General features: G+C 42.7%; 1 protein-coding gene across 2 annotated transcripts in view; it reads right to left on the bottom strand.

Moving 5' to 3' along the window:
• The window catches only part of ADCY2 (adenylate cyclase 2), a gene marked incomplete at its 5' end in the record, with an annotated part of 155,653 nt that overhangs the window by 73,728 nt on the left and 62,590 nt on the right, over positions 1 to 19,335 (bottom strand). For both annotated transcript variants that reach the window (XM_081205960.1, XM_081205961.1), the window contains one exon: positions 14,689 to 14,838. In XM_081205960.1, the coding sequence (XP_081062086.1) occupies positions 14,689 to 14,838 (150 nt within the window). The remainder of the gene's footprint in view (positions 1 to 14,688; positions 14,839 to 19,335) is intronic.

The following is a 19,335-nucleotide window of genomic DNA, read 5'->3' as shown; positions in this document are numbered from 1 at the left end:
ACAACAGAATTCTCTAAATTTTGGGGTAAAGGAAGACACAGACTTCAAAATTACAACTGCATTTAGACTGGGAAGAGTTACCAGGAAGGACAGACCCAGAGACTGTTTGATCATCCTAAGGACCAAACAAGAGAGAGACAAACTACTTGACCTTCACTTTAACAAAGCACTCGAGATCCAGGACAGAAGAGCGCAAATCTACAAGGATATTCCTAAACAATTGTTAGATCTCAGAGCTAACTACACTGATCTAGCTGGACTTTTGAGAAGTAACGGGATACCTTATAGGTGGGAGTTCCCGCAAGGTTTATCATTCAACTACAAAGAAAAGAAGGCTAAAATTAGAACGAAAGAGGACAGTCAGAAGTTCCTACACGATCACGGAGAAGACCTGCAGAAGGGTACAGCAGTTCCTTGGCCCCCACCAGAATCTGGGAAAGAACCAGCACCTCTGGGTTCGGATAAAAAAGAAGACACCCCATAAAGAGCAACAACAGATTGATACAGGATGTCTCTGCAGCTGTACAGTTGGAACATTAATGGCGCAAATTCCCCGGAAAAACGCAAAAGGATCTTTCATATTCTGAAAAAAGAACATTTGGATATAATCTGTTTGCAAGAAACTCACGTGACTAGGCTTCACAGGAAAGTGTTAATAAACAAAAGACTAGGCCAAGAATTTATCTCATCAGACAGAGTCAAAAAGAGAGGCGTGGTGATCTATGCAAAAGAGAACTTACTACCAAAATTTTTGTTTAAAGATGAACAAGGAAGAATCCTGGCAATCGAAATACAAACCCAAGGGGAAAAAGTTTTGATATTAGGAATCTACGCACCTAATGAGGGGAAATCAGAATTTTACAAGAAGCTGCATGAGACATTGCTGGACTATCTGGACTATTCTAACATCATTATGATGGGAGACATGAATGGGGTGGTCTCTACTTATATGGATAAGTCACAGAATCAGAATCTGACCAAGGACGGAAGACTACCAAAAACTTTTTTTGAACTAACTGACAATATGGACTTGATTGACTTATGGAGGACGAGAAACCCCTTAGGTAAAGAAGGAACTTTCTTTTCTGAGGCTCACCTGTCCTGGACAAGAATCGACCAAATTTGGACAACCAGAGGGCTGGCACCTAAGATTATAAGAGTGGAAATCTGCCCAAAGACCTGCTCCGACCACAACGCCTTGAAAATGGAAATGAGATTTACTACTGCCGATTCCTTTAGATGGAAAATGAATGACAACCTGTTAAGAGATCAAGAGATTGTAAAGAAGGCCCAAAAAGCTTTAAAGGACTATTTTGAAATCAACTTGAACACCTCGGTGGAAAAAAGAATAGTCTGGGACGCAAGCAAAGCTGTTATGAGAGGGTTTCTGATACAACAGAATACGATTAAGAAAAAACTTTGGAATGGGAAAAAAGATAAGATATTAGAGAGGATAAGAGATGGAGAGAAAAAATTAAGACTGAATCCAAAATCAAAGGAGATTTTAAGAGAAATTAAATTCCACCAGTCACAATATACGAAACTGATAAACCAAGAAGTGGAATGGAAAATTAAACAAATGAAACAAAGATCCTTTGAATCGGCGAACAAATGTGGGAAACTGCTAGCTTGGCAGTTGAAAAAGAGACAAAAATTAAATTATGTTACTAACCTAGAAGTTGAAGGGAAAAACATTCAGAAACCGGGAGAAATTAGAAAGTGTTTCCAGAAATACTTCAAAAAATTATATACCCAAGGGCCTGAGGAAGTGATTGAGATAGATCAATTTTTGAAAGACAATGGCTTACCAGAACTATCTCAGGAGAAGAGATCAATCTTGAATCATAAAATAACACAACAGGAAATTGAGGATGCCATTCAGAACATGCAGCTAGGCAAATCTCCAGGCCCTGATGGGCTTACCTCCAAGTATTATAGGACGTTAAAAGACTACCTGATACAACCATTAATGGAGGTTTGCAACCAGATTATGGGGGGAGGGAGGGCACCAGAAACGTGGAAAGAAGCATTCATCACACTGATACCCAAAGTGGAAACTGAAAAGACTCAACTTAAGAACTACCGTCCCATCTCACTCCTAAATGTGGATTACAAAATATTTGCAGACATTTTGGCAAATAGATTTAAAAAAGTACTAAATGAAGTAATTCATAAGGACCAAGCAGGCTTTCTTCCAGGCAGGCATCTGTTTGACAATACCAGGAACATTATTGATATTCTGGAACTTTTGCAAACAAATATTAACACCAAAGCCGTGTTAATATTCATTGATGCAGAGAAGGCCTTTGATAACATTTCTTGGAAGTTCATGAAGAAAAACTTGGAAGGGATGGGAGTGGGACGGGGGTTTGAAAATGGAATAGAAGCAATCTATTCAGAACAAAAAGCTAAGTTGATAGTGAACAATGTGGTGACAGAAGAGTTCCATATTGAAAAAGGAACACGACAGGGGTGCCCCCTATCCCCTTTATTATTTATCTCAGTCCTGGAGGTGTTGCTGAATATGATTAGGAAGGACCGGCAGGTACAAGGAATACGGGTCGGAGCGAAACAATATAAACTGAAAGCTTTTGCAGATGACTTGGTTTTAACATTACAGGAGCCAGAATCTAGTACCAAAAGAGTTTTAGAATTGATTCAAGTATTTGGTCGGGTGGCGGGATTTAAGTTGAACAAACAAAAAACTAAGGTATTAGGAAAGAATTTGACATCTTCTGAAACAGATGGGTTTCAGAAGGAAACAGACTTAAATGTTGTTAAAAAAGTGAAATACCTGGGGGTTAACTTGTCTTCCAAAAATTTGAACTTATTTAAAGACAACTATGAGAAATGTTGGTCAGAAGTTAAAAAAGACCTAGAAATCTGGTCAAGATTGAAATTATCCTTGTTAGGCCGAATTGCAGCTATAAAGATGAACGTTTTGCCAAAAATGTTGTTTTTGTTCCAGGCCTTGCAGATCGTGGACAGAGTGGAATGTTTTGGAAAGTGGCAGAAGGATATTTCGAAGTTTGTTTGGCAGGGCAAAAAGCCCCGAATAAAGTTTAAAATATTAACTGATGCAAAAGAAAGAGGGGGGTTTGCCCTGCCAGACTTAAGGTTATACTACGAAGCTGCAGCCTTCTGCTGGTTGAAAGATTGGATTTTGCTAGAAAACACTGATGTCCTAGATCTGGAAGGCTTTAACAATTCGTTAGGTTGGCATGCGTATTTGTGGTATGACAAGGCAAAAACACATGGAATGTTCAAAAGCCATATTGTCAGAAAAGCAATATTTATGGTCTGGAAAAAATACAAAGACTTACTTGAAAGTAAGACCCCGAGGTGGCTATCACCAATAGAGGCCAAGGCTCGGAAAAAACCTAATATGGAGGCCGGCTGGCCGAAATATTGGGAAATAATAGAAAACATTGGAGACAATTGGAGGTTGCAGAGCTTTGAAAAATTAAAGGATAAGGTGCAAGATTGGTTTCATTATGCCCAAATTAATGAGGTTTTTAAGTCGGACAAAAAAACAGGATTCCAGGTGGAAAAATCGAAACTTGAGACAGAGCTGTTAGAGCCAAGGACCAAGTTATTATCGAGAATGTATAACTTGCTGCTTAAATGGAATACTCAGGATGAGATAGTCAAATCAGCCATGATAAAATGGGCTCAGGACATTGGTTACAATATCATGTCGGAGGACTGGGAAAGGTTATGGACCACCGGTATGAAGTTTACTGCATGTAATGCTCTGAAAGAAAACATTATGAAAATGGTATACAGGTGGTACATGACCCCAGTCAAGCTTGCTAAGATATACCATTTGTCTGATAATAAATGTTGGAAATGCAAGGAGGCTGAAGGGACATTCTTTCACCTGTGGTGGACTTGTCCAAAAGTGAAGGCCTTCTGGGAAATGATTTACAATGAGTTAAAAAAGGTGTTTAAGTACACCTTTCCTAAGAAACCGGAGGCCTTCCTCTTGGGCATTGTCGGCCAAAAGGTGTCAAAGAAGGACAGAACGTTTTTTATGTATGCTACTACAGCAGCAAGAATCCTTATCGCTAAGTATTGGAAGACTCAAGATTTGCCCACACTGGAAGATTGGCAGACGCAACTGATGAACTACATGGAACTAGCCGAGATGACTGCCAGGATCCGAGATTTGGGAGAAGAGACGATGGAGGAGGACTGGGAAAAATTTAAAGACTATCTACAAAAACATTATAAGTTATATGAACTATAATATGCCGCATGATTTAGAAGGTTAGCCCCAGTAATGAAAGTGGATTTTATATGAAATTGGATAACATCTTTGAAAGAACCAATGTTTAAATAGTTAAAAGTGATAATATGTTATGTTTTTAGAGTAATTGGAAAATAAGGGATTTAAACTCAAACTCTAATTGAAAGTACAAAGAAACACGCGAAACAAGGTTACAACTTGCTGATTAAATTTATTGATAAGAATGCATTATGCGGGAGATGTGGGGAAGTCCGATAGAAGATGAAATAAGTTGTTGGAATGGTTTGATTTTTTTCTTTCTTTTTCTTTTTATCTTTTCTGTTTTTTCTTCTTTCTGTACTATCTGAAACTGGAAAAATGCAATAAAAATTATTATAAAAAATAATAATAAAGAAATATGTTTCACTCCTCCCTGCTGTAATGCTTTGTTAGGAGAGTCAGTACCAAGCCAACCAACCTGTTTCCCCAACTCTGTGATTTATCCAGTGATGTTTAATGAATTAGCATTGATATATGGAAATATATGGAAATTTGTTGGCCTCCATATCATAGCTGTGCTTTGGTTCCAAGAAAGTGGTGTGCGGGTTAAAAGATTGTGGTGGTTTTTTTTTGCCTAGTATGGTATGGAGAATAAATAGGCACATCAAGGTCTTGTCATGTATCTGTCGGAAATGCAGCCTGTTTTGTGTTGCCCACATTAGAGCTGACACAGAACTATTGTGCTGAAAAGAACCTCAAGGGTTGGAAAACAAAGTCAACTGAGACAGAACGACTACAGCTAATTCCCATTTTTGCTGCACCTCTCCCTGTTTTAAAGCATCAGGAACCAGCAGGATGGTTTCTGAGGAAGGAAGATGCGATAGAGTATGGTGGATAGCTCTGAAAGGCTTCAGGGTGGCACATAGACACCAGGTCAATGGAGCAGCCAAGCATACTAGGACTCAATTTCTTGACTTTAAGAAAGCCGACTTCATAAAACTTAGGGAAGTGCTGGGTGAGATCCCATGGACAGTAATACTAAAAGGAAAGGGAGTTCATGATGGCTGGGAGTTTGTTAAGAGGGAGATAGTAAAAGCACAACGTCAGGCAATACCAATGAGACGGAAACATGGAAGGTGCCTAAAGAAGCCAGGGTGGCTATCTAAAGAACTTTTAACTGAATTAAGATTAAAAAAGGATGTGTACAGAAAATGGAAAAGGGGGGAAACCACCAAAGAGGAATTCAAACAAATAGCCAGCACGTGTAGACACAAAGTCAGAAAAGCTAAAGCACAGAATGAACTCAGGCTTGCTAGAGAGGTTAAAAGCAACAAAAAAGGCTTTTATGGGTATGTTCATAGCAAAAGGAAGAACAAAGAAACAGTGGAGTCACTCAGAGAAGAAGATGGTGAAATGCAAACAGGGGACACAGAAAGGGCTGAACTCCTCAATGCCTTCTTTGCCTCAGTCTTCTCCGATAAAGAAAACAATGCCCGACCTGAAGAATTTGGAGCAAATGATTCAGCAAAGGAAACACAGCCCAGAATAACTAAGGAGACAGTACAAGAATATTTGGCTAGTTTAGATGTATTCAAGTCTCCAGGGCCAGATGAACTGCATCCAAGAGTATTAAAAGAACTGGCAGATGTGATCTCAGAACCACTGGCAGTCATCTTTGAGAATTCCTGGAGAACAGGCGAAGTCCCGGCAGACTGGAGGAGGGCAAATGTTGTCCCTATTTTCAAAAAGGGGAAAAGAGAGGACCCAAATAATTACCGCCCAGTCAGTTTGACATCAATACCAGGGAAGATTCTGGAGCAGATCATTAAGCAAACAGTCTGTGAGCACCTAGAAAGGAATGCTGTGATCACCAATAGTCAGCATGGATTTCTGAAAAATAAGTCATGTCAGACTAACCTGATCTTGTTTTTTGACAGAATTACAAGCCTGGTAGATGAAGGGAACGCAGTGGATGTAGCCTACCTTGATTTCAGCAAGGCATTTGACAAGGTGCCCCATGATATTCTTGTAAAGAAGCTGGTAAAATGCGGTCTTGACTATGCTACCACTCAGTGGATTTGTAACTGGCTGACTGACCGAACCCAAAGGGTGCTCATCAATGGTTCCTCTTCATCCTGGAGAAGAGTGACTAGTGGGGTGCCACAGGGTTCTGTCTTGGGCCCGGTCTTATTCAACATCTTTATCAACGACTTGGATGATGGACTCAAGGGCATCCCGATCAAATTTGCAGATGACACCAAACTGGGAGGGGTGGCTAACACCCCAGAGGACAGGATCACACTTCAAAACGACCTTGACAGATTAGAGAACTGGGCCAAAACAAACAGGATGAATTTTAACAGGGAGAAATGTAAAGTATTGCACTTGGGCAAAAAAAATGAGAGGCACAAATACAAGATGGGGGACACCTGGCTTGAGAGCAGTACATGTGAAAAGGATCTAGGAATCTTGGTTGACCACAAACTTGACATGAGCCAACAGTGAGACGCGGCAGCTAAAAAAGCCAATGCAATTCTGGGCTGCATCAATAGGAGTATAGCATCTAGATCAAGGGAAAATAAAAAAATTCCTTCCTGTAGCACCTTAAAGACCAACTAAGTTAGTTCTTGGTATAAGCTTTCGTGTGCATGCACGCTTCTTCAGATACACTGAAACAGAAGTTGCCAGATCCTTCTATATATTGAGAAGGTGGGGAGGGGTATTACTCAGAAGGGTGGTGGGAACCGGAGATTGGCAGATAGCTGAGATGAGCCTGTTGACGACTCTTAACGACTGTAATAGGTCTTACAGGAAAAGGCAAGGGGTGAGAAGGTGAGAAATGGCTTGGTCATGTATAATGAGATAAAAATCCAATGTCTCTGTTCAGACCAGGTCTCTCCATTGTTTTGAGTTTGGTAATGAGTTGCAATTCAGCAGCTTCTCTTTCCAGTCTATTTCTGAAATTCCTTTGTAGTAAAACAGCTACTTTGTATAGAATGTCCTGGGAGATTGAAGTGTTCTCATACTGGTTTCTCTGTTTTGTGATTCTTGATGTCAGATTTATGTCCGTTTATTCTTTGGCGTAAGGAACACCATTTCAGATAAAACCACAGCAGACCTTGCCACCAAACTCTGCCAATTTGTCCTTACCCACAACAACTTCAAATTCGGTGATGACCTGTTCCTTCAGATCAGCGGCACAGCAATGGGCACCCGCATGGCCCCACAGTATGCCAACATCTTCATGGCAGATTTAGAACAACGTTTCCTAAACTCCTACCCACTCAAACCTCTCTTGTACCTACGATACATTGGCGATATTTTTATCATCTGGACACATGGTCAACAGACCCTGGACACCTTTCACCAGAAATTCAATGATTTTCACCCCACAATCAACCTTACAATGAATCAATCTATGCAAGAAATACATTTTTTGGACACTACTATAAAAATACAGGATGGACGCCTAGACACCACCTTATACCGTAAACCAACTGACCGACAAACATATCTACATGCCTCTAGCTACCATCCCAAACATACCAAACAGTCCATTGTATATAGCCAGGCACTACGTTACAGCCGCATCTGTTCCAATTCTACAGACAGAGACTCTCACCTAAGAGATCTACAGCAAACATTTTCAGAACTAAAATACCCAGCAGATGAAGTTAGACAACAGATCAACAGAGCCAGACTGATACCCAGAGAGAACTTGCTGCAAGACAGACCCAAAAAAGAAAATAACAGAACACCACTAGTCATCACATACAGCTCCCAAGTTAAAACAGTTCAACGCATCATCAGAGATCTACAACCTCTCCTGGACAATGACAGTTCTCTTTCTCAAGCTCTGGGAGGAAGACCTTTCATTGCCTACAGACAGCCACCCAATCTTAAACAACTCCTAACCCACAATAATACTACAACCAGACTTAACACGGACACTGGCACCAGAGCCTGCAATAAACCCAGATGCCAACTTTGCTGCCACATACACCCGGACAACACCATTACTGGCCCCAACAACATCACACATACCATCTCAGGACTATTTAATTGCTCATCGTCTAACACTGTGTATGCCATCAAATGCCAACAGTGTCCTTCAGCTCTCTATATTGGACAAACAGGCCAAACCTTACACCACAGAATAAACGGACATAAATCTGACATCAAGAATCACAAAACAGAGAAACCAGTAGGAGAACACTTCAATCTCCCAGGACATTCTATACAAGATCTCAAAGTAGCTGTTTTACTACAAAGGAATTTCAGAAATAGACTGGAAAGAGAAGCTGCTGAATTGCAACTCTATACCAAACTCAAAACAATGGAGAGACCCGGTCTGAACAGAGACATTGGATTCTTATCCCATTATACATGACTAAGCCATTTCTCACCTTCTCACCCCTTGCCTTTTCCTGTAAGACCTATTACAGTTGTTAAGAGTCGTCAACAGGCTCATCTCAGCTATCTGCCAATCTCCCATTCCCACCACCCTCCTGAGTAATACCCCTCCCCACCTTCTCACTATATAGAAGGATCTGGCAACTTCTGTTTCAGTGTATCTGAAGAAGTGTGCATGCACACGAAAGCTCATACCAAGAACTAACTTAGTTGGTCTTTAAGGTGCTACAGGAAGGAATTTTTTTATTTTGACTATGGCAGACCAACACGGCTACCTATCTGTAACAAGTTTCCTTCTTGTTCATCTACTCTGCTCATTCTCCCTCACTGCCCTTCATGCCGGGAATTCCCTCCCAGAACGTTTGCGTGGTGCTACCTCTCTCTTCTCTCAAAACCCATGTTTTCAAGTGCTGTCTTTGGTTTATCTTTTTACTCCTCATGACCACAAAAACGAAGCACCTTAAGTGTTTTTGTGGATTCTGTCCCCACTATCCTTGCCTCCGTCTCCCCCCTCCCCCCTCTTGCTTTCAAAATTGATACTAAGCTCCTCAAGGAGAAAGAACATGCCTTTTCTTGCTTATGCTACTCTGCAAAAATATTGATCAAGTTATATAGAAAAAAGAGTTCTACCACCAGTTTTTTAAACCTAAATATTTCAGTGCAATCCTGAGCATGTTCAGTGAAAGATAAGCTCCTCAGAGTAGTAACTCAGGTTGCACCAGAAATGCAATTAAAAAGAGTGTTTGCTAAACTTATCCCACTGGGAAGACAGAGTCCTTGGCCCTGACACTTTTGGGCAGTAGTGACTCTGCAGGGGCCCGATCCTATTTGTACAAGAAAATGCTCCTTCCTTGCCCTGCCTTGTAAAATGCAGACCAAAACAGTTTGCTGCTGTTTTTCAGGTTGTCTTGAGGGGGTGGCCTTTCCTTTGGCTGTCCATGAGGAACTAGCTGACTAGAAAGACACTTGGCCCGACCCCTCGATCTCCTTGAGGGCACAAGGCAGAAGCAGCAGCTTTAAAAAATCCCAGAGCATGGTCTGTGCAGGCACTAAAGCCTGTATGGATGACTGCACAGGTGTCCGGCTCAGTTACAGGTGAGCCACCTATTTCTGCCTGGGCTTTAATAGGAGCATGGGGGATTCATAAGATCTTAGATGGAAAGGGGGAGGAGCTTGGGAAGACACTTTTACTGAGAAAGTCACACAAAGGTTATGTTAGGCCAGGGGTAAAAAAAGAAAGAGAAAGAGAGACATTCTTGACAGCTTGGTAGCCTTTCATTATGTACACCAGTTCTGAAAGATGCTGCTAAACCTGTGCCATTGGTCTTTTAAAAGATTTGGACTAGCAAAGGACAAGAACTATGCAGACTATGGAGATGATGATGGAGAGATAGATAGAGAGATATTTACACACACACAGTCTTACTTTATTGTTTTGGGGTTTATTTTATTTTCGGATGGGGTGTTGGTGTTTTCTGGCCCAGATTCCATTCATGAGATGCTCCTCCCAGACTCAAGGGCAGGTTCAAAGGGCATGGGAGGACATTGTGGTGCCCATGGGGGGGGTGTCAGCAGGAGCACTGCAGGGCTGGGATCAGCCTGTACAGAACAGGAGGACACCTTGCTGCTTCTGGCCGCAAGAGCCTCTGTGCCAAGCGGTGCCTTCCTTGGCTGGAGACTTTTGCTCCTCTTGTGAAATCTCTCCACAATTAAAACCCTGCTCAAGGCAGCGTACAGCAAGAAGAGATTTGGGCAATTGCAAAAATATAACGAAAGCAGACTTAAGCAAGAAATAAAAACATACCAGAACGTATGTGACAAAATTAAACCACCCCAGCGTAAGCCATGATGAGATCTAAAAATAAAAATACAAAAAGCCAATGGCAATAACAGCAAAATTAATGTCTCCGAAATGAAATCTTCACCCCAAAGACTCCTAAGCAACACCCCAAGACGCAGATCTCGAAGGACGCCTCTCAAGCAGGCCTCCACTCTTGTGGCTGGAGTCTGGGTTGTGGGGCCAGAATGTCCTTGCATGGTGAGTGATGGCACCTTTTTTCTGGATGTTGGAAATATTATCAATACATTTTCAACTTCGTGGTACACAACGACAGCCCAAAAGACCTGTCCAATGTTTCCATATGAACTGAATGTCTTACATCTCAACCCCAGTACTCCCAGCCAAAGAGAGAGAGTTCTGAGACAAACAAGAAAGGTCCCTCAACTGGCAATCTGAAATGAAAAGGACTCTCCTAAGCCAACACGCAACACCCCAAGACGCAGATCTCGAAGGACGCCTCTCAAGCAGGCCTCCACTCTTGTGGCTGGAGTCTGGGTTGTGGGGCCAGAATGTCCTTGCGTGGTGAGTGATGGCACCTTTTTTCTGGATGTTGGAAATATTATCAATACATTTTCAACTTCTTGGTACACAACGACAGCCCAAAAGACCTGTCCAATGTTTCCATATGAACTGAATGTCTTACATCTCAACCCCAGTACTCCCAGCCAAAGAGAGAGAATTCTGAGACAAACAAGAAAGGTCCCTCAACTGGCAATCTGAAATGAAAAGGACTCTCCTAAGCCAACACACTATCAGCCTGGCCAAACCATACCTAGGTCTCCTCCTCCTTCCCCTGCAACCATAGAACTGAAAAGAAAATCTATTTCTGATGTCCTGAGCATTAACCTGACTGAAATAGCTTTTCCTCTCCAGGTATGAGTGAAAAGATAAGTCATTTTAAAAAGAATAAGCCAATGTTCACTAACACTCCAGGGGAGCTATTTTTTCCTGAAATGTGAAATTAGTGCATTGTTTTATGTAGGCATTAATGTTTACAGCATTGCAAGTTTGAGTGACCTACTAACTATGAATGGCTGCTCAGAGCCCATTTAACAACGTTAATGTTTCTTAATGGCTGTGGGGGCTTCTTGAATGCTCAGGTAGGGCAGAGATCAAGGCCTGATAAGCACAGGATACAGTCAAGTTAAAGCTAAATCACATTCAAGTGGAATACACCTCTGACATTTCAGAGGAATACATTTCATTCTAACAGCCGCCATGCTTGCCTTCTTCCTGATGAAAACTCTCTGCCCCATTAGCACAAAACTACAGGCACATAGACTCCCAAAAGGATCTTCTACCTGCACTGGGCATGCCTGTTTTGGCCTCCAGTTCAATATTGCTTCAATATTGGCAAATAAAGTAAATACCTAATAAATCTTCCATTCCAAATCCTATAGCCCTGCCCCTGGACTTCCTGCTGCTCAGAAATGGACAGCATGCCACTTCTACAACTATGAATTAATCGGATGTACAAGTTCAATACAATAATGCTTCACTAGCAATTAACAAGCTTTCTTCCTCCACCCCAGTTTATTTAGAATGAAGATCTTTCCTACTGGATTCATTTTCTCTCGCAAGCTGGAAAATGATTTTCACCATAGTAAAGAAAGGCATTGCTTCAGTTACACATCTAGTGTAACCACTCGGTTACCTTGTTCATTTAAACCTGTCACAGCTCCTGACTCCAGTTTCTAATCCCATTATTATTATCATTATTATTATTATTCGGATCCTGCCTCCTCACTGAGAGTGACATTCAGTTAGCTCTCTCTGAGAGACGTCTGCCGCCTCCTGCTAGAGTCTTTCAAAACATCTTATAAGTCATAAGATGCAAAACACCTGAAATGAACAAGGCTAATTATGCTAACTACTTGTCAATGTCAAAACCAGGCATGAAAGCTTGGAAAGTGCCTTAGTTTATTTTCTGCAACAATTTATCAATGGGGCAAACAATTTTATAGGGTAGCTGAAATATATGTGCTAAAAGAGCTTACATACATATATATTTAGACACACATATATACATACAGAGCATGCATCTATTTTATATTTGTCATAAAAGCAATAAATGAGACAAAAAGATATATAGACACATGCTCATTTTACTTTAATTTTTTTTATTAAATCTGTATACAGGACAGTTCACAGCATAAAAATACAAAATTCTAGCAAAGTGTCAGGAGAAAGCCAGGATGCAGGCAGCATCTGAAGGGTTAGGGAAAAGCGAAGAGCAAGCCACGTTTTGCCCTTGCCGTTTGTTTGTTTGTTTGTTTGTTTGTTTGTTTGTTTGAAAGTCAGGCGGTCCCATTTTGCTTGGATAGCAGGACACTCATGGGGGCAACAATCCCCTGAGATATATGACAAGCTATTCTGTTCTGATTATCACCCTTAATCATTTTAAAACCGATATACTAACTAGACCAAAGGAAGCCCAAGCTGCTCTGGGACAACCACTGAAGAGTCCTGCAAATTCTTCTGCTTGAGGAAGCAACTCTTTCAAATTGCATCTGGATTGATGCAATGCTCACTAGCTCATCTTTCAGGCAAAATTCTTTATCAGTAAGGATTTTAAGAATGCATTATGACATTTTTCATTGCCTTTTTAAAATCTGCCTTTAAATTTATCAGAAAGTTATGAATTCGGGCTTCTACTTTGATTATTAAATTATTAATCTATCACATGCACTAACACTTGACACAAAAGCCAGGGTTGCGCATATGCTAAAAGTCTAAGGAAAAACAGACAGAGTAATGGTATAAGGTACCGTATTTTTCGCTCTATAGGATGCACCTTTTCCCCTCCAAAAATGAAGGGGAAATGTGTGTGTGTCCTATGGAGCGAATGCAGGGGGGGAGGCAGGCAGGAAAAGCCCCCGAAAGCCGCACACAAGCTCCACGTTGCTCTTGCGGGCTTTTCCTCAGGAGGGACAAGGGACTGAAGCGGCCAGTCAGTCCCTTCTCCCTCCTCGTAGAAAAGCCCACAGGAGCCGTGCACTCCTTAAAGGGTGCTTTTGCAGGAGGTGGGAGTATTGCCATAGCCGCGCGCCACCTCACCAGCCGGGAGAGGGTGCGAGGGGCTATAGAAGCCATAGCCCTGGGCTTCCCCGGCAGCCCCAAGAAGCTCGCGGAGCAACGGGAAGGCTGCACGCCTTTCCGCTGCTCCCCGACCTGCTCTTTGGGGCTGGCGGTGGGGGAAAGCAGCGCTTCCCCCCACCGCCAGTCCCACAAGCTCGGGGAGCAGCAGAAGGTTGCGCGCCATTCCACTGCTCCCTGACGTGTTCTTTGGGGCTGGCAGGAGGCTTCCCCCCGCCAGCCCCAAAGAGCAGGTCGAAAGGAACCTGAAGCCTGGAGAGCAAGAGGGGTCGGTGCACACCGACCCCTCTCGCTCTCCAGGCTTCCAAGGTAGCCGCCTGAACACACCTTGAACGGCACCTTGTTTTACAGGGGGGAAACAAGGGGGGGAATTCTCCCCCTCTCTGCGCAGCGCCTCCTGCCGCTCCGCTGAAGGGGCGCTGGGCAGAGAGGGGGAGATTTTTTTTTCTTGTTTTCCCCCCTCTAAAAACAATGTGCGTCCTATGGTCCGGTGCGTCTTATAGGGCGAAAAATATGGTACTTCCTGTGATACTGGGAAGTTTTTAATGTTTGACTGTGGTTTTATGAATTGTTGCAAGTTTCTATAGTTTCTATAGCCCTGAATTTATCTGAATAAGAGCTTCTATTTTCTCTTATTACAAAACAGAATCTTCTTGCATTTCCCCAAGACTTCTGTAAATCACATGATCCCTCCACCTAAAGAGAAGTCTTATCCATTAACAAGCTATGTCCATTAGTCTGGATGATGTTCCTTGAAATTGCTCTTCAGCATAAAGGATGAATGGTCATTGATGTTCCACAGCAAAAGACCATACCAAAACAAGAACTTTGATGATATCAGCCTAATATTCCTTTTATCTCACACTTTCTCTTATTACTGTTTTTTCATCTTCACTTATTTTGGATTACAAGTGAAGGAGGGGAAAAAGCACAAGGGCAGCAGCAGCAATTACATCTCTACGCCTGGGTGGAAATTGCAAGTCGTAAATGGATTTCTGAAGAGCTTCTTGCCTCTCCTGCCTAATCAATAATCATTTCCACACACCCAACAAAGGAAAACAAAGAACTGGACAAAATGGAAGGGTAAATGAAATCCTGAGAAGAGCTTTACCTGCTGCCGCTTCTCAAACTCAAGCTTGATCCGGGACTTGATGCAGTTACAGGTGTCCTGATATGTTTGCTGCAGAGCAAGTTCCATTAATTGTTTGTGATACGCTCCTGCCAGGTTCCCGCAGATAAAGATGATAACATTGGCCAGGATCTAAGCACACAGACACATATACAGACACACAAAGAAAAGAGCAATGAAACAGTCTGATGTCACTGTCAGACAGTACAGACATACTTGGAAGTTGAACAGAATCCGTTTCAGAAGTCTGTTCGACTTCCAAAACATTCGGAAACGAAAGCACGGCTTCTGATTGGCTGTAGGAAGCTCCTGCAGCCAATCAGAAGCCACGGAAGCCCTGTCGGATGTTCGGCTTCCAAAAATAGTTCACAAACCATAACAAACCGGAACCGGGTTGTGGCGTTCGAAAGCCAAAATGTTTGAGCACTAAGCTGTTCAAAAACCAAGGTACAACTGTACAGTTGTGCCTCGCAAGACGAAAAGAATCCATTCTGTGATTCTCTTCGTCTAGCGGTTTTTTTGTCTTGTGAAGCAAGCCCATTGACGGATTAGCGGATTAGCGCTATTAGCGGCTTTTAGCAGCTTATCTGCTGATCAGATCAGCTGATAAGCGGCTTAGCGGCTTAGAAAAAGGGGGGGAGGGAAAAAAACCCGCAGGAACTCGCAAGGCATTGTCATCTTGCGAAGCAAGCCCATAGGAAATTCGTTTTGCGAAGCACCTCCAAAACGGAAAACTCTTTCGTCTAGCGAGTTTTCCATCTTGCGAGGAATTCGTCTTGCGGGGCACCACTGTACTTGGTTTATTTGTGAAGATTTTATAGTTTCCTGCATCCTCACAGTCTGGGCTTTTTTTCAGCTGGAACTTGTTGGAACTCAGTCCCAGCCCCTCTCAGGTGGGGCCGTTGCCATTCTAAGCTGTTCATGAAATAGCACTGCTCACAGTCCTTGTCACAAAAGCTATCAAACAATATTTGGTATTTTGCCATGACCTTCCCTTTTCTAGGCAGACAGGTTTATTTTTCAGCACAGGAGAGTTAAAAAAATATACCCCCCCATCTCACATACAAGTGAGATTTCACCTGAAGTGGCTCAGTCTGAAGCTTCTGACACCGTTAAGTCTGCCATCATGTGCTCCCTCTGACAATGCACTGGATAATGTACACCTGTCATTTATCTGCACAAGAGAGTTGTTTCCCTCGATCTGGCCTTTTGCACTGAGGCCTATTTGGGGTATGGCAGGGGTGCCCAAGCTTTTTTCAAAGAGAGCCAGATTTGATGAAGTGAAGATGCGTGAGGGCCAACCGAAGTTCTTGAGCTTTCTTGAGGATTGAAGATCTTGAGCTCTTTGGGGGATTTTACCATAGGAATTAAACTGCCGCAGGGATCGGATTAAACCAACCGGCGGGCCAGATTGGGCCCCCAAAACGGAACTCGGACATGCCTTGTGTATGGAGTTCTGGGTGGGGATAAAGATAAATAATAGATATATTAATAGGCTTAGAATAGTTTTTATTAAAATAGATTTACAAGATACAGTTCTTTATCTTGGCCTTTGACAGGTATGATGTACATTTTAGGACCCACTATGTTTTGTGATTGCAATTTTTAAAAAATTGTTTTTAATGTCATATTTTAAAACACCAATATATATATATCATTTGAAATTATAATGACAGTCCCTCTCACCCACGAAAGGACAACTGCAGCACACAGAGGGATAAGAAGGTAACAAAAGAAGAAGAAGAAGAAGAAGAGTTTGGATTTGATATCCCGCTTTATCACTACCCTAGGGAGTCTCAAAGCGGCTAACATTCTCCTTTCCCTTCCTCCTCCACAGCAAACACTCTGTGAGGTGAGTGGGGCTGAGAGACTTCAGAGAAGTGTGACTGGCCCAAGGTCACCCAGCAGCTGCAGGTGGAGGAGCAAGAAATCGCTTCTTTGGAAACTGAGGAAAAAATAGTTCCGAGCTAATGAAACAGATCCCTGCTGAGATTAGGGCTGTGTACACACTATCAGTTTAAAATGAATCTAGGTCCTTTTTTCCCTCAATTCAGGTTGAAGCTGGAGTCAGGGGGGACACAGTATTTCAGCCAAATCTGAGCGTCCTGGATGAAATAATATTGTTAATGATGTTTTTAATGCAACTGCTTTTCGAAAGTTTTTAACTGAAATTGTTTTTAGGTATTTTTAATTGTTTTTAAAATGTTTTAACTATTTAGCTGTTTTGTTTTTTGTTTCTGAAATGTCTCTGTGTTTGTCACTCTGGGCAACTTTGGAGGAAGGGTAGGATATATACTCAATAACTGAATATTTCAGTAGGAACAACAATTGCATGTGCACCACTTCCAACACCAGCAGCAGGAGCACCCTGGGTGCAGGGTAAACCGGAGTGTTCATTTTTATTATTTATTGATTGATTGAATTTATATACCACCCTATACCCAGAGGTCTCAGGGAGGTGCACCAAATAAAATCAAAATATAAAACCACAAATGCATAATCGAAATAAAAACAATAACAACCCAATTGCCCCCCTCTAAAAACACACATTTTAAAGGGTATAGGATGTCAAACAGATCAACCAAAGGCCTGGTTAAAAAGGAACACTTTTGCCTGGTGCCTAAAGGTGTATAATGAAGGCGCCAGGTGAATTTCCCTGGAAGAGCATTCCACTGATGGGGAGCCACTGCAGAGAAGGCCTGTTCTCGTGTTGCCACCCTCCAGACCTCTTGAGGAGGAGGCACACGAAGAAGGGCCTCAGAAGATGATCTCAGGGTCTGGGTTGGTTCACATGGAGAGAGGCAGTCCTTGAGGTATTGCGGTCCTGACTCATTTAAGGCTTTGTAAGTCAAAACCTGCACTTTGAATTGGGCCTGGAAACTAACTGGTAGCCCGTGCAGTCGAACCAGGATTGGTGTAATATGCTCAAACCGTCTTGTCCCGGTGAGCAACCTGACCACTGAATTCTGCACCTCTGAACCATCTTCAGAGGCAGCCCTACGTATAACACATTGAAGTAATTTAACCTTAAGGTTACCAGAGAATAGACAACAGTAGTCATGAGCGGAGGAAGGGGGGGTCACAGTGGGGGGGTGTGTGTGCCGCCCCGGGTGTCACCACTGAGGGGGGTGACAAAATGCTGACTGTCACTCACCGCAGGGCCTGTAGTGCTCCTGAGCCACATGTCTCTCCTGGGAGAGACACAGTGGCTTCGGCGCATGCAGGCTCCGTGCTGCCCAAACGGTCCACTCACTGCCTCCCCCCAGATGTAGGGGGGCTGAGTGGGAGGAGGCAGGCAAACTCTGGAGGCCCCTGTGGGTGGCTTGCCCCGCCCTCACCCTGCCCCTAAGCATGCCGCCCCAGGCGCCCAAGCGGCTTCCTCCACCACTGACAGTAGGTAGGCTATTCCTGTCCAGGGAATATAGGGGCATAGCTGGGCCACCAGCCAAAGCTGATGGAAGGCACTCCAAGCCACTGAGGCCACCCGAGCCTCAAGCGACAGCAAAGGATCCAGGAAGACCCCCAAGCTACACTGCCTAAGTTTATGTTGAATCTTCCTCTGTCACCCCCAAATAGCGATGGACAGATCTGTCCATTTCAGTTTCTCTCGGTTTCTTATTTTGCCATTCTTTTGTTAAGGTCACCATGTTTTTCACACCAGTATGCAGATATTTCAGAATCTCAATTCTCTGGTAAATGGTAGCTACGAGTTTCTCTTTCAAATTTCACAGAGTGCTAGATAGCTATTCCAAGACAAGAATAATATGTCACCTAAAAAAAAAAAATTGCAACCTGACACTGGGCAACAATTTTTTACTTTTTGAATGTTGTCTAGATTTTTACAACTGATTTAGGGTACTTTTGCACTGCTGAATCAGGAAATGGCATCCGTTTCTCTCCATAAGGTCAGGTTTTTGTGTTATGTTGATCTGAAAAAAATCAGATCTTGTGACAAAATCGATTACATTTTTGTGGCATTATCAGCTGATTTTTGTCAACACATATCATCCTAAATATGTTTTTAAGAGAAAAAAATGTTTTTCCAACAACATATATTGATTACCTGATAGAAACATCGATTACTGTAAACTGAATGGTGGGCATTGATAAAGGTAAGTCCACGTAAATTGCATGTTGCTTCACCATTTTTCGAACTTCAGGGCTTGAACTTCCGTTTCTTGGAACTCCTGGAATGCTCAGCGGCAGGGAGGTCTCTCTTCAGAGTCCAACAAAAGTCAGCCATCATGACTGTGTCCCAGCGACCCTGATACCTGGTCTCCATCTCTTTCATGTCCTGATGGAATCTCTCCCCCTGCTCGTCACTCATTGAACTCAGGTTCTCAGGAAACCGGTCCATATGTGAAAATAGGTAGTGCATCTTGACGCTCATGTTGCAGCCCAGGTTTCTGAAAGCAGTCAGCATGTTGTTGACAAGTTCTGCGTAGTTTCTGGCCTTATTGTTGCCCAGAAAGTTCTTCACTACCAGAACAAATGCCTTCCACGCTTCCAGTTCCACTTCGTTCACTGAGTTTCCGAACTCTGGATCTCTGATGAGCTGACGGATCTGGGGACCGTCAAAGATGCCAGCTTTCAACTTCTCCATGGTCAATCCTGGAAAAGCCTGGCACA

This window comes from Podarcis bocagei (genome assembly GCF_964188305.1).
Source record: "Podarcis bocagei genome assembly, chromosome: 8".
NCBI lineage: Eukaryota > Metazoa > Chordata > Lepidosauria > Squamata > Lacertidae > Podarcis > Podarcis bocagei.
Note: the sequence above shows the minus strand (reverse complement) of the source record. Positions and strands in the feature narration are given on the sequence as shown.